The 16372-nt window shown below is 38.8% G+C and overlaps 1 protein-coding gene across 4 annotated transcripts in view; it reads right to left on the reverse strand.

The window, feature by feature from the left end:
* The window catches only part of CD109 (CD109 molecule), a 183488-nt gene extending 167744 nt beyond the window's left edge, over nt 1-15744 (reverse strand). For all 4 annotated transcript variants that reach the window (XM_069067023.1, XM_069067021.1, XM_069067022.1 and 1 more), the window contains exons 1-2: nt 15053-15744; nt 11275-11441 (exon numbers count right to left, since the gene is read on the reverse strand). In XM_069067023.1, the coding sequence (XP_068923124.1) occupies nt 11275-11441; nt 15053-15162 (277 nt within the window). In that variant the 5' untranslated portion in view covers nt 15163-15744. The remainder of the gene's footprint in view (nt 1-11274; nt 11442-15052) is intronic.
* Nucleotides 15745-16372: the final 628 nt, after the last annotated feature.

The raw sequence follows: 16372 nt of genomic DNA on the forward strand, positions 1-16372 counted from the left end.
TCCTTTTTTTTTGAAGGGGGAAGGCAGGGTAATTGGGGTTAAGTGACTTGCCCAAGGCCACATGGCTAGTAAGTGTTAAATGTTTGAGGCCAGATCCAAACTCTGGTCCTCCTGACTCCAGGGCCAATGCTCCATTCACTGCACCATCTAGCCACCCCTAAACTGATTCTTAAAGGAAGTCAAGGACCAGGAAGTGGAAAAGAAGAGGGAAAGCATTCCAGGCATACTAGAGGCAACCAGTATGAAGGTATGCAGACAAGTGACATGTCATGTGCAAGAAATAGCAAAGAGACCAGGATAAACTGGATCACAGAGTTGGTGGAAAGGAGTATGCATAAGAAAAAGGGGAATAGTCAATGTTAAGAGTTGTTGTAGAAAAAGGGGCATATTAATGAACAGTTGGTTGTTGAAGGGGTGAATTGGTCTAATTATTCTGAAAAAGCAATTTGGAATTATGAGAAGAAGTGATTAAAATGTCCATATTCTTTGACCCAGAGATTCCACCACTAGACATGTACTCCAAAAATATGAAAAGCCCTATATGCACTGAAACATTTATAGCAGAACTTTTTATAGTAGCAAAAAACAGAAAACTTTAGATCCCTAGAGTGGAGAACGGTAGAAGTTGAGGTCAACAGATAAAATGAAATGTTATTACTCTATAAGAAGTGATGAGATGATGACTACAGAGAAACATAGGAACTTACATGAACTGATGCAAAGTAAACTAAGCAGAACCAGAAAAACAACATACACAAAGGCTACAATAAAGTACAAGGTACAACAACAATAATTAGACAATTAAAACTGAATGCTGTGAAATGATAAAGTGTAAGCTTAGTCCTAAAGAGGAAATACAAGAAAATGCCACCCTTTCTTCTTTGCAGAGGTGGAGGATTATAGAGTAAGGAAAACTATAGATGTCAGACTTTTTCAATGTATTTGTTAGTTTTGCTGAACAGGTGGATTTTTTTTTTCTTTTCTTATTCTTTGTAATAAAAGATGGTTCTATTAGAGGAGTAGAGGGGATATACTGGGAAATGCAGCTGATGTAGAAGCAGAAGATATCAATAAAAAAAAAATCTTTAGGGGCGGCCAGGTAGCACAGCAAGTAAGAGCACTGGCTCCAGTGTCGGATGACCTGGATCAAATCCGGGCTCAGATACTCAGCACCACACCCAGAAATAACTGGCCATGTAACCTTGAGCAAGTTACTTAACCCTGATTGATTTAAAAAAAAATTCTTTAACTGAGAGGTAGCTGTATAAGCATAGTGGATAAAGATCAGGCCTCAGAGTCAGAAAGCCCTGGATTCAAGTTCTGACTACAACATATACAGACTGTGTGACTCTAAGCAAGTCACTTAATCTCTCAGAGACCCAGACAATTTTTTTAAGAATATAAATTGCAGAGCAGATGCTGATCTATACTAATAGAGAAAATTTCCTCATTCAGAGTGTCCTATATCAATGAAAATGCAGCTATTTTAGAAATAAGAACTCCAATTCTTTCAGTTCACAACAAAACATTCTTAAATAAAAACCAAAACAAAACATTCTCTGACTTGATGAACAAAATATTCATTTTATTCCCATCCTTGCTACCTGCCTCCCCAAGGTTCCCCCAAGAGTTTCACTTACAGCTAATTTCATACACAAGAGTTTCACATACAACCAATTCCATCATGCAAAAGTTTCATATACAACCAGTTGTTTCACATAAAAGCAATGGGATGGGCACATGGAAACAAAGTTTCAGGAATTCTTAGTTTCACCACTATAAAAAAAAATCCAGCATCAAAATATAAATGATCTCACAGAAATGCAGTCCAAGCTCTTAGAGTATATAATTTATATTCCCACAGATGGGCCTGTCAGTGAATGACTTGAAAGGCCCAAGACATGCTTATATTAGAATTAGTAGAGTCTTCATGGTCCCTTTCAATACCATTGGATTCTAGTTTCATAATTAAACATTCAGACATATTTTCCCACTGTTTATAAGGTTACACCATTGCTCAGAATTGTTAACTGTAGTCAACGCAAGATTGCCAAATCCCAGTTAAGTTCCCTCCCCTTCACTGACATGAATCATCAGTCTTGTACAGGCATGTGATTCTCTGAGTAAAGTCTGATTATGAGACAGCTAAAATAAAAATCCTCCTCTGCACATGAAAAAAAAAAAAGAATTGGCTCTTTGGTATACAATAAACAAATTCACCTCCTACAGCATAAACTTCTTTATGCAGGGTCCACATTTCCATTTCTTATTCACCTTTATACACTACCACCACCACCACCCACTACTTACTACAGAGCCCTGGAACATCCCTGGAACATAGCAAGCTGTCAAGAAATCTCTGCTGGAATGAATCATCTGGACTAAAATAAGAAAACTCTCCCTACTAGTAACCTTAGCTTATTTTTTTTTCAGAATCAAGTAAGTTAACATTTAAAAATACTTTGGGGGCTTCACACATGGTTCTCCTTGTTTAAAAAAAAAAGTTTACCATGGCATTGTGAGAACACTGGACTAAAAATAATACTGTCTTGGATCTAGTCCATGCTGTATGACCTTGGGCAAATAATCTTATCTTCAGGGACCCTAGTTTCTCTATCTGTAAAAAAAAAAAAAAAAAAAAAAAAAAAAAGGACTGGAATAGATGGAGCTAAGGTTCTACACTTCTAAGATTTCAAAAAGGTTAACTAGAGTTTCATCTTGGCTCCAACTGTGTCCCATTACAAATAAATATAAACAGCACTTTTAAGGACTAGAATTTGGCTATTCTATTGATATTCTTATATTACTTCTCACAATGTGCTTTGCTATTGAAACCTCTCACACTGTTATAATAAAAATAGTCCGTCAGATCCTTACAGACATGTTTCCTTTAAAGAGTGCCTAGCCCAGCACCATCCTAGATAGGTGTTTAATAATTGTCTTTGACATGAATAGTCATTGTTACATGATTTTAATGTCCTGATAAAAATTCCTAGAATTCTTTTTTGCATCACACAGAAAAACATTAAATAAGACTGAATCAATCTGAAGCCCCACCCCTCTACCTTCCCTCTTTTCTCCCCATCACCACCACAATCTTGAAAAAATAAAAATTATCCTGTAAGTACAAGTACAGACTGAGTTCTATTGACAGAGCTGCCTGTGAGAACTTGCCACTGGTGGATCTGCCTACACCATAGTCTAATTAATACACTTTCATAAGTACCATGGAACTGATTCTGATTTAGATAGAGTTCACAAAGTTGATTTGTCGCTTAAGAAAAAGGGGTGAAACATCAGAGCTAAAAGATACAGCTGAGGTTGGGAAGTTTTCAGCTAGTATTGAGAATTCTAGAAAGTACTTATTTCTTGGAATGTAAGTGGTTTTAAGGTATTACAATGAATGACAAAGAGTTGAAGAAACAATTATTAGGTAAGGACAGGTTTAAAGTTATTTTTCATAAGATTAAGCAAACCTGAATTAACTTTCCTCAAACTTTCCTTAAACTCCGGGCGGGGGGAGGGGCAAGACAGTTCAAAACAACCTACATATTTACAAGGTGCCTCATACCCAAATATTTCAACAGGCCAGCAGGAAATGGGAGGGGCACAAGGGGCAGGGCCCTGCACCCAGCAGGCTCTCAATAAATGATTGTTGATGATGAGTAACTGAATTTGTTTTACTCTGTAGCTTTTTGTTTGTTTGGCTCAGACCTTAGAACAAATTATAAGTGAGGCCAGTTTTCCCATGATTATATGATGGGAGAAAGTACAGGGTACCACCCCTAAAAATTTGGAACAAACTCTGTTAAGAGGCAACAGAGAAAATTCTCAAGTTAGATTTGAAACCATGAAAAGAAAAAATGATCAGGCATATGGGTTTGCAGGATATCACAAACATTTCAATTACTTCACATGTCTGCACAAATGAACTACTTCCTCCATTCATAAGTTCCTTATGTTCTTATTTATTTTCTTTCATTCTGATGTAGTCATAATTGAAAATTAACTTAGTAAGGTATGAGTAGTAAAAATGCCAAATCAACTCACATGCATTTTATAATTTTTAAAGCACTCTCATGTACATTATCTCAATTAATCCTCAAACAACCCTAGAGAAGTTGGCAAAACAAATATCTCTACTTTTCAAATTAATAACTGAGGTTTTTACAGGTTAAGTGTCCTACCTAAAGTCATAGGCACATCAGATCATAGATCTAGAGCAACAGTTCTTAACCATTTTGGGGGGGGGGGGGCTTTTTTTTTTGGAGGGCAATTGTGGTTAAGTGACTTGCCCAAAGTCACATGGCTGGTAAGTGTGTCAAGTGTCTGAGGCTGGATTTGAACTCAAGTCCTCCTGACTCCAGGGCCAGTGCTCTATTCACTGTGCCACCTAGCTTGCCCCTTCTTAACCTTTTTTGGTAGAACATGGCCCACTGTAGAAGCTCAGTGAAATCTGTGGTACCCTTCCCAAAATCATGGGATTTAAATAACTGAATGCTATATTTCAGTTAAGTTAGTAAGACATTAAAATGTCATTTTTTTTCTCATCCTCGGTTACAGACTATTTTGAAATCTATTCATCTTACCCCAGGTTAAGAACCTCTAGCTCTGGAAGGGACTTTAAAGGTCATCTAGTCCAACCAGCTCATGTCATAGATGCAGAAACTGACGTTGGGAAATGTTAAAAGATTTGCCCATATTAACATGAGTAGTAAGTGGAAGAGCCAGTACTGGAACTCAGGTCCTGTGACTTCTAAATCTTAATCTCATGTATTTTCTACTGTACCACACTACAAATTCATTATTTAAACAAACATTATTTGTGGCAAGGGAGCTATTTAACCTACTCTGGGGCAAAAAGTTTGGGGAACTTTGGCAGAGTCACGGTATTTGTTTTGTTAAGCTTCTATAGAAAACTTCAAATTCCTATCCATGCATTCTTTCTTATTGTTTGTTTCTTCCACTTTGCAAATTTACTAGTTTTTCATAATTGCAACATTTATCTCCACACTACTTAAGACTTTCAGCATCATAACTTATTTTCTCCTCCTTCCTATTCACCTTAAAAGAAGAGCTAGCCCAACTCTTTAGAAAGGCTTAATTCTTCTACCTCTGCCCCTGATCTTATCCCCTTCTATCTCCTCTAGGACCTTGCTCAAGCAGTCTCTCTTCTCCCATAGATACTAAGTTTCACTCTACTGACTCCTCCCAATGTCCCTATAAACATGTTCATCTCCCCATTTGTGAAGAAGAAAGAAAAAAAGACTTTCCCTTAAACCTATTTCATCTTCACTGGAAAACTCCATTTCCATTAATGATAACATATTCCCTTTGGCAAACTGCAAATATCATACAATGAACCTAGTTGAGTCTCCTACCAGGATGAAAATGATTCTCAGGCAGTAAATCATCAATTATCGTTGTACTTACGTGGCACACATTATGCTAGACATTAGAGGTAAAAATACAGAAAGTTCCTGCATTCAAGAAGCTGAAATTCTACTGGGGGGGTTAAAACATTTATAAGATAAGGATAGATAGACAGACAGATAGATAGATAGAATGTATTTATGTGTGCATTATATATGATATATACATATATACATCTACATATGGGTGTATATATACACATACATGCATGCACACACATAAAGTGATAGAAGTATTTATTTTACAGGAGCTTCATTGGCTACTTTCATTCGAGTCAACTACTCAATTCCCACCTAGTTAATCCTATACCTTGCTTTAACACCCTGTAGCTACATGATTGGTTATCAAATGTGACTCATGCCCGGAATCCGAGTTAGAAGAGTTTTTCCCCCTATTGTTATATAACTTTGTCCCTCTTTTCTTCCATTTATAGCAAATTTCTATAACCAAGAAAATTTTCAAAATCACGTTTCAAATGAATACTCCTCATTGGTCTTGAAGGGTCATTCTGATCTTTTTGTCTAAAAGGAGGGAATGTGGAAGGAAAGCAAGCTATATACAGCTATGGAGGGAATTCTGATTTTTATGAAAATCAATATGTTATGTGTAATGAATATACTAATAGATTAGATTTTGCAGAATTGCCTTTTCCAGCTTGTAAGTCGGTCTCACAATGCAGCTTGAACTGATCAATCAAACCTTTACAAGGCTCACAATCACTGGCAACCTTCTGCCTGCACACCTGAAGTGAATCAAATCAAAGATTGCAGAACCTGTTCTCATCACAGAACTCTAGTCCTGTGACCCACTAAGTAATAAACACCAAGAACTTGAGCAGTACTGTTCCCACAGAACTCCAGAGTTCTTGCATTGTCTTCCATTTGCAGGTTTGTCGTGGGAAACCACGATGGCCCTAGGAATGACTATTTGTAATCCACCTTTCCCTGTCCCTTCCCACTTGTGATTTTTGTATATAATCTCTGTCTCCACTTCAGCAAAGTGGAATTCTGATCAGAATTCCTGATTTGCAAATCTGTTCCTCATAATGAAACTAATTGATTAAATGGTTACCAGATTACTGGCACTTTGTCTCTGGCCTGCTGTTTCATTATTCTTAGGTTAGAGAATGGCTAGAAGAAGGAGGAGCAGCAGGAGGAGGAGGAAGAGAAGAAGGAGAAGAAGAATCCCTTTTGTTTGCCTCAGTTCCTCAGCTGTAAAATGAGGTGGAAATCAATGGCAAACCACACAGTATCTCTACCAAGAAAACCCAAAATGGAATCACACTCGAACACAGCTAAAACGACTGAACAACAAAACATATATATATATATATATATATATATAGCTCTTATTATGTGCCAGACACTGTTCTAAATACTTTACAATTATTATTTCATTTGATCCTCAAAACAACTTTAAGAAGTAGATGTTATTACCCTTATTTTACAGATGAGAAAACTGATGCAAATGGGAGGGGTAGATTAAATAACTGGCCCAGGATTACACAGCTAGTATGTGTCAGAGTCAGGACTTGAACTCATATCTTCCTGACTCCAAGGCCATCCCTTTAACTGGTATACAAAACATCTCCCTATCACTCTTTTATTCAATCAACTTTCCTTTCTCTTTTAACAGTCCGAAGAAGGGGCGGCTAGGTGGCACAGTGAATATAGCACCAGCCCTGGAGTCAGGAGGACCTGAGTTCAAATTTGATCTCACACACTTAACACTTACTAGCCATGTGACCTTGGTGTTATGGGAATGGGGATCTTAAGATCTTCCCTGTCCCTTTGCCCCTTGATAGGCTTAAGGGAATCTGAGAACCTTCCCTGATTTGAAAATATACTCTGCCCCCTAATAGGCTGAATGTGGTCAGCTGGAGCCTGTGGAGGGAGGCTTGTTTTTCAGGAATGCCCACACCTTGGTGCTCTGTGATTGGGCAGTGGGTCAAGAGGGCTGTGACATTCTCTGAACCAGGAGAAGGCTATATATACCCTGATGTGAGGCTTTGCTTTGGGGCTCACTTTGGGAAGAGTTGTGTGATTTGGCCAGATGAGACTCTGGGCAGCCCTTGAGCCCCCGCCAGCTTAGAAAACCCAAATGTTGGTGCTTCCCTCTCTGTTAACTGACTAGGTATGGATGTAATGGTCAGACAGCTGGAAGCCTGTCTGCTGATCTGTTTCTCTGTCTGCTTGTAACTTCTGCTTGTAACTTGTTTGTATTCTCTGAAGTTCAGGGTGCTGATCTTTTTCCCTTGAACTAGGTAAATGACATATGTTTGATTAAAACAGGATTGTTAACCCATTTTGAGTTGCTTTCCTTTAGAAAAGCAGATCTAAGAACCTGTGTTGGCAGCCATCCTGGGGATGCTAGAGTGCTTGCTGCTACACTTGGGCAAGTCACTTAACCCCAATTGTCCTGCCCTTCCCCCTCCAAAAACCAAAAACAAAACAAACAAAAAACAGTCTGAAGAAACTCATGATTATATCTCTAATAACAATATATATCACATATACATATGTATGTTATATGTATGTATATATACATATGTATATAAAATAGCTAGCTATTTAACAGCTGTAAGTAGATGGTCAAAAATAGACTGTTCAATTGCTCCTATAGGGATTCAGATTTCTAAAAATCCTCTAAGTTTGGCTATTAATATGATATTATGTTGAGGAAGGGTGCAGGAGCAAAGAGGGAGAAAAAATATTCTGGTAGTTTTCATTTTAATATTTTAAAAAAAGGATTTATTCTGGAAATGATACAATCCACAGCTACCATCAATGTAATTCTATCTTCTTTTGGAAGGCTATCATCTACATAGGATGAGACTGTTGTTCAGAGACTCAGAGAGGTCTGATTTATATTATCCATTTACAGACTTTGTATGAAAGAAGCACTGATGTGTTTTCTTAAAAAAATAAAATAGAAGGGAAGGGGAATGAGGAAAAAGAAAAGGACAAAACTATAAAGAGGAAAAAAGAGAGCATGACAACAGAGATGGGAGAAAAAAGCATAGCAGGAGAGGGTGTGAGAGTAAATATCAGTTTCAAATGTCAACCAAAATGTAGTCATTAAAATGTTCATTCAAGAAACTTGGGCCACAGGAAGCATAGCTCTGAATTAGTGGAGCTAGAACTAAACCTCCTCCTAATAAGTGAATGCTGAAAGCCTCAGGCACTTTCTAACAGTCATCATTGGTCATTCCAACCATTTCCCCAAGCTGTTATTAAATGAGCAGGACCCATTCATGTTCAGCAATGTTCAATAACAAAATAATATAATAATAAAATAATAAATCAAATAATAAAAATAAAGAAGTGCTCAAGAGCTGGAAAGAAATGGTACTGCCTAATGTTTGGTACCTTCCCCCTTACTATGGCTATATATTATTTCCTTTTTACTAAGAGGAAGGGGGGGGGGGAACGCTGCCACCTGCACTCGGATCTGACATCTGCCTATCCAGTCCACTTTGGGCAAGAGAGAAGCAAGTATGAGGGCACTTTTTTTTAATCTTATTTTCATGACTGTGCAAAATTTATCTATGCTGGCATTAGACAAATATTTACACCATAAACTAGTCAGTAACTCTACCCACCCCCTTACTGTTCACCCTCATGTGATTCATTTTCTAGATAAAGCTTAAGGTGCGTATCAACTGATCCTTTAGTTTCTGGCCTCAAATAAAATTCAGCAAGACTGTGCTTCCAGTGTAAAAGTAATTACTCCATTTCATCACTCTTGAGACAAAAAATTCTCATATTCTCAATTTCAGCTTGCCATATTTCCTAGTGACTAATACCTGTTTCTACATTTTCAGTGTTAAAAAAGGGATAAGGTATGAGGTACAGTCTCGAGATCAAGTTAGTAGCAGTAGTGGTGGTAGTAGAAGTAGTAGTAATAGTAATACCGGTGATACTAATAGTACAACTAGGTGGGACAGTGGATAGTGCCAGGCCTGGAGCCCAGAAGACTCACCTTCCAGGGTTCAAATCTAGCCTCATACACTTACTAGATATGTGATCCTGGACAAGTCATTTAACCCAGTTTCCTCATCTATAAAATAAGCTAGAGAAGGAAATGGCAAACCACTATAGTATCTTTGCCAAGAAGACTCCAGATAGAGTCATGAAGAGTGGACACAACTGAAAAGGACTGAATAACAACAACAAAGTAGAAGTAGCAGTAATGAGTAGTAGTAGTCATGATAGTAGCTACATTCATACAGATCTTTAAGATTTGCAAAACAGTATAAATATCATCTTATTCGACCCTCACAACAACTCTGAATTAGAAAAACCTTAACAAATAGATGTATTTGCTTATTTGTTTTATTTTGTCACAAGAGAAGATTGGGAAATGACTGTAATATAAAGACAATATAAATTTTTTAAAATATTGGTGAAAAGATTTTTTTTTAAAGCATAGCTTATAAAAAAGATAACCCTATGAAATTTTAGCTTGTATTTTTCAGTCTCATTTTATTTTTGGCCCAGACCTATAATTCAGCAATCTAAGAAGTTCCCGGTATAGAAACTCCCTCCACTGATATCCCATGCCAAGTCCTCTATAACTTCTTGGCTTAAGAGGAGAGTTTTATGGACCACTGAGATAAAGTTGCACAGGGTCACATAGCTAGTATATGTCAGAAACAGAACTTGAACCCAGGTCCTCATGACTACAAAGTTAGTCTGTTAGTCTCTACCCAATTCTGGCTTTCTCCCCCTTGTGACATTTTGTCTTCCCCAAACTTCTGCCTTGCCATTGGGAACTGGTATTCTGTCTCCCAAGAAGACAATATCTACGACTATCTCTCTACTTAGATTTTAAAAGGGGTGAGAAGTAATAGAAGTTCAAAGTTCTACAAACAGGGAGAAGACAAAAAAAAAAAAGGAGCTCATTCTTCCCCCTGATTCCAGTTTGTATCTCTTAATTTCAAGGATTTGAGGTCTACACACCAAATAATTTCACAGAACATTTGGCTTCTCAAATAAATCTCACTTTCAGATTATTTTCATTCTTCTCCATTTATTTTTCAGATAAGAAGAACCTAAAAAAATTAATTTGTAACTACTGCTGAATTATTTTTCCTCCTCCGCCTAGTTCTGTATACAAAGCTTTGTACTCATTAAATATGGTTAGAATGAATACATTTTGATCTAAGACAATTCCAAGACTCATGATGGAAAATGCTTTCCACATCCAGAGAAAGAACTATGGAGTTTGAATGCAAATCAAAACATACTACTTTCTCTTTTTTTTCTTTCTCATGGTTTTTCCCTTTTGTTCTGATTCTTCTTTCATAACATTACTAATGTGGAAATATGTTTAATATAATTGTACATATATAGCCTATATCCAACTGCATGCCATCTTGGGGATGAAAGAGTCAAGAGAGGGAAAAAATTGGAACTCAAAATCTTACAGGAGTAAATGATGAAAACTAAAAAAAAAGTCTGAGGTGGGATTTTAACTCAGGTCTTTCTGTCTCCCCTACAGGGAACCATCTACTACACCAGGTTGTCTCTCAGAGAGTCTAAAGCTGAAAGTGAAAGTTGTAATATGGCAGGCACATCCATGCGTGGAGTATCTTCTGTATACATTCAATCAGGAAACTACAGGCTTAGTAAAAGGCATCTTACCCCTTTTGTAACTATTCAAAGAAAATTCTTATGGCAATTGTATTTTTTTTTATTTGTCCCTAAGTTCACAAACAGCAACGTTCAATGGTTCATAAACTCAATGTATTTGTTACAAATGTGAAAAAAGAATGAATACATTGCTCCAATAATACCACTCTAAGAGAAAAGCCCAATGAGAGCATTTATTTTAGCTCACCTTTCTCAAAGATTCCTTCTGCTTCCAGGACAGTGACATTTGGCAGGCTCTTGACCACTTTGGCCTTCACCAGTACTTGCAAAGGGCTGTTCTCCAGCAGTTCCACTCCAATGGTCATATTGATGCCTGGCCTGAGGACAGTAGGAGCAGTCACCAGAAAACTGGGCCTTGAGAAGGGGAGAAAATAATAAGATATTGCTTTCCCATCTCCTCATTTTGAAGAACTTAAAACAAATTTTACTGATGAAGGATTTATTACATTTATGCTTAACTTTGAATTTTACAAAGCACTTTATATATACATAGTGTCCCAAAAGTTTTGGCACAGTTATAAGTTATTAATAAAGCTCAAAATTGCTCCAAGACTTTTGGGATACCTGCATTATTTTATTTGAGCCTTGCAATAATCCTGTGAGATAGTTATTCCATATTTTTTTTCCCATTTTTCAAGTGAGGAAATTCTTGTCTCTGACAAATAAACTAACTTGTTCAAGGTCATCCAGCTAGTAGGAGTCAGAAAAAGGATTTGAACCTGTCTTCCTGATTCCAAGTCCAGCATTCAATCCATTATATCAGGCAGAAAGTGAGATAAACTCTTAATATTGATGCCAATGTACTTCTACTAAAACAACAATAACAAAATGGATGAAGAATAGTTAGATAATTAAGACAATTCCAAAAGACTCATGACGGAAAATGCTATCCGCATCCAGAGAAAGAGCTAAGGCATCTGAATGCAGATCAAAGCACACCATTTTCTTTTGTTGTTGTTTTTTTCTTGTGGTTTTTCTCTTTTGTTCTGATTCTTCTTTCACAACACGACTAATGTGGAAATACGTTTAACATGATTATACATGTATAGCCTTATCATATTGCATGCTGTCTTGGGGAGGTGGATTTAAAACTCAAAATCTTATAAAAGTGAATGTTGAAAACTAAAAAGAGAGAAAGAATAGTTAGATATTAAGTCATACACCTCCACTCCAAGGAAAAAAGATATTATTATTTACATTTTACAACCGCCAGACAGCACAAAGGAAGTTGGACAGTTAGTGACATAGTAGGAGATTTGACTCAGGTTTGTAGATCACTTCATTTTATGAGATTTTTCTTGATTAAAAAAAAACACCCAAGGATTTTGCCTACTGCTTCCTCCTATCTTAAGACATCTATCCCATATTCAAGGAAGCAATAGGCAAAACTTTTAGTATTATTTTTTTACCCAAATTATAAACACCACAAAAACAAGGACCCAATTTTATCTAAACTTTGGATCTCGCTCAGTAATGAATAATGCTCTGAAAAAAAATAAAACAAAAAAAAAATCTTCACCATTTAAAAAAAAAATCCAGACCTGTAATTTCACCTAGTATAAAGAAGTCCCAGTATGTGCTCCATCCATCAATGCAGATCAGAAACTCATACATAACTTAGAGGTTTGGAGAGCATAGAGAAGTCAAATGACTTGCCTAGACTCACACAGCCAGTATGTGTCAGAGGTGAAACTTGAACCCAGTGACTCCTGGGCATCCAGGTGGTAAAGCTGATACAGTGCTGGGTCTGGAGTCAGGAAAAGAGTTCAGATTTGACCTTAGGCACTTAATAGCTATGAGGCTCTCAGCAAATCAGTTAACTTCCGCACAGTGCCTGGCACTCTCTCCTCTAGATTAAGCATTCTTTTCATCACAGTGGATTGCCTGTCACAGTCAGTGTCCTGGAACCAACAACTGGTGGGGTGCTGGCACAGCCAAGAACCCAGGGTCACTTCCATGCCACAGTGAAGCACGAGAGCAGGGTTAAATCCAACAGCAGTTTGATTAGACCTCTAGTTCAGGGAGATGGAGAGATGGATATGATTTTGGTTCCTAATTCCAAGTAACAGAATTTTAGTGACTAGTCGTTTTTTCATTGGGTTATGTTGGTTTTTAACAGTGAGTTAACTGGTGAGTGACAGTGGATAAAGAATGGGGCTTGCAATCAGGAAGACTCATCTTCTTGAGTTCAAATCAGACCTTGGACACTTATTGGCTGTGTGACCCTGGGTAAGTCACTTAACCCTATTTGCCTCAGTTTCCTAATCTGTAAAAAATGAACTGCCGAAGGAAATGGTAAACCACTGCAGTATCTTTGCCAAGAAACCCCACAGACATACACACAAAATAGTGATCAAGAAGAGTCAGACACGACTGAAACGACTGAACAACAACTGGTGAATGGACAGGCATCATGAAATAGGGAAAGAAATGAGCTTTTATATAGTGTCTGCTATGAACCAGGCACTGTGCTAAGAGCTTTACTGATATCTCATTTGTTCCCCATAACCACCCTTTAAGACAGGTACTATTGTTAACACCATTTTACAAGTGAGAAAACTGAATCAAACAGTGATTAAATGACTTTGCCCTGGGCCCCAAGCTCTGTCCCTGCACTCTATTTACAAGGCAACAAATGTCTATTAGTCACTTACTATGTGCCAGGTAGGAGGCAGCTAGATGGTTGAATGGGTAGTGTCAGTCCTGGAGTCAGGAAAGACCTGAGTTCAAATCCAACTTCAAACACTTATTAGGCAAGTTAAGGCACTTAACCCTGTTTGCCTCAGTTACCTCATCTGTAAAATGAACCTGAGAAGGAAATGGCAAACCATTCCAGTATCTTTGCCAAGAAAACCTCATGGCCAGTAATGGTTGGTATAGTCCATGAGTCAGATAGTCAGATACAACTGAACAACAACATGGACCAGTTACTGCACTAAATTCTGGGGAAAAGAAAAAGAGAAATTAAGAGAGAGAGAAAGAGAGACAGAGACAGAGACAGAGCCAGAGCCAGAGAGAGGATCTCTCAAAAAGCCTACACTCTAATGGAGGAAGACAACATACAAAAGGGAGCTGAAAATAGAAGTGGAGGGGCAGGTACCCACTCTGGGGCATAGTGTTGATCCTCACAACATGTGAGGTAAGGTCAGTCCATACTTGGGGAAATTGATTCTTATTTTTTAATACCGAGTCTCTAGCTGAATACCTATTTCACTTCAGAATTTGACAATCCAAATGTCAAGCTGAGTATATATATCACAAAGCCCCACAAAGAGAAAGATATCTTTTAGGACCACAAATTTATAATCAGGCAATAAATAAGGAGCTGAATAGAAACTCAGGCATGGTACAATTGGTGGGGGGCGTTGGACTCCCAAGTCAGAGGAGTTGGGCTCCAATTCCAATTCTGACACATTACCTGTGTGACCCCTCTCAGCCTCAGTTTCTTCATCTGTACTTCAGGGAGCTGGACATGATGACCTTAAGCTCCCTTCAGCTCTAAATCTGTTAATTTTTCATTGAGTAAAGGTGCAAGGTACTTATGATCCTAAATGACTGTCCCCAGAGAAGTTCAGGCTTTCCAGAACGCGAAATGCCTGGAGGGCGGGGAAGGGGGAGGTATCGGGGAGCAGCGGAGAAGTGATTCAATGTGAAGTAAACAGAGAACTACAATTGGGGCCAATTTCGTGGGATACAAGTTTTCCCGGCAGACCCTTCCAAACTCCTAAACTCTGCCTGTTTTCCTCCGCAGAGAAGCGGGCCCCGGCTCGAAGAAGCCCATTTCGCAAGCGTGTCCGCCCAAATTTAAATTTTACCACTTGCAGCCCATCTCCCCTCGCCTACCCACCCACCCCCCCATTCCTGGTGATGCAACTCTCCTTTTCCCATTCCACCTCCCTTTCATTCATCCTGTCTCCTCTATACCTCTCCCCTCCCCGCCCCGGCTTCCCCCCATCCCTCCATACCCAGCAGCTGCAGAAGCAGCGCAGGACGCAGTCAGAAGGCAAAGAAGGTGGGGGACAAGGAGCAGGGAGCCCCTCATTTTCGCAGCAGCGTCTGGCAGCAGCAGCAGCATCCTGCTTCACAAGAACGTCGCAGCTTCCGCACAGGGGTTGCAGCCTTCCACCTCCTTCCTCCTGCAGCAGTTTGTGGAATTCTTGCTCCTCTGGGTTTGGCCGTGCGAAAGGGCGCGTCGGATTGGGGCAGTGGAAGATCTAAATTGAGCCTCGGGATCGTTGCTCCGCCCCGCTTCTTCCCTCCCCGCCGCCCTCAGGCTGGAGATCCTCTCGGTCTCCTGCTCTGGCTGCTCCGACAGATAGCACGAACCCCGTGGCGACTTCCCAGGGCCCAAAATGCGGAGCTCGAGGTCCTAACGTAAACCAGCACGGCCCCTGCGTCCTTCCTGAGACTACAGTGGGCATCCACTTTCACAAGCTGCTAGGGACTGGGTTAGATACCCCAGTCTCAGAAACAGTAACTATGTTACCGACTGTGTCTGGAGTGGATAAATAGGCAAACGCCTTGTAAAAGAAATGAAGTTCTGAGGAATTTGGTGAAGTGGGGAAAAAATCGATCATTGGCCTCCTCGATTATGAGTCAGGATCCCACAGAGACGGCAAACCACGAAGACATACACGCTTACACCCACAAGCACAGACATCTGATAACTTTTCTGGATTGTGATTAAACGTGTATGAAGGAGAACAAGACTCCTCATTTCATTTTTATTCCGTCCCTTTGAATTTTGGAGTATGTTAGGGTTTGCTCAGTCAGGAAAATGAAATATTTTCTGGTAGGAGATCACATTAACCTAATTATTTCTAATAATTTTTTACTATAAGTAAAGTTCATCCAACAAGGAAGCCTGATGCAGTGGGAAGAGGGCTCTATTACTCACTACCTTTGTGATAGGCCTCAGTTTCCTCATCTGTAAAATGAGGGAGTTAAGCTACATGATATCTAACCACCCTTCCAGCTCCAGATCTATGATCCAAATATAAGTAGTTAGCACTCTGAAAAAAAAATCTTAGAAAAAATGTTTTTTACTCTACCATATTTTTACATAGCCACCCTCACTTACTGCCAGACAATCATTAGAACTGTAAAGTTTGAAATGTTTTACATATGTCCATTGGGATTTTAAAATCTATTTAAATATGAAATGCTTTTACAATGGCAGAATTTATGCACTTGGATGCCAAGTTAAGATCTGATGGGGCGCACTACCTGTGGAAGCATCCCCCTTCTTTATCCTCCTCATGCTAATATCTCTCCACTCTGTTCTC

This window comes from Petaurus breviceps, unplaced genomic scaffold (assembly GCF_028583685.1).
Source record: "Petaurus breviceps papuanus isolate PSGF00001 unplaced genomic scaffold, PetGlider_PUasm1.0 90734, whole genome shotgun sequence".
NCBI lineage: Eukaryota > Metazoa > Chordata > Mammalia > Diprotodontia > Petauridae > Petaurus > Petaurus breviceps.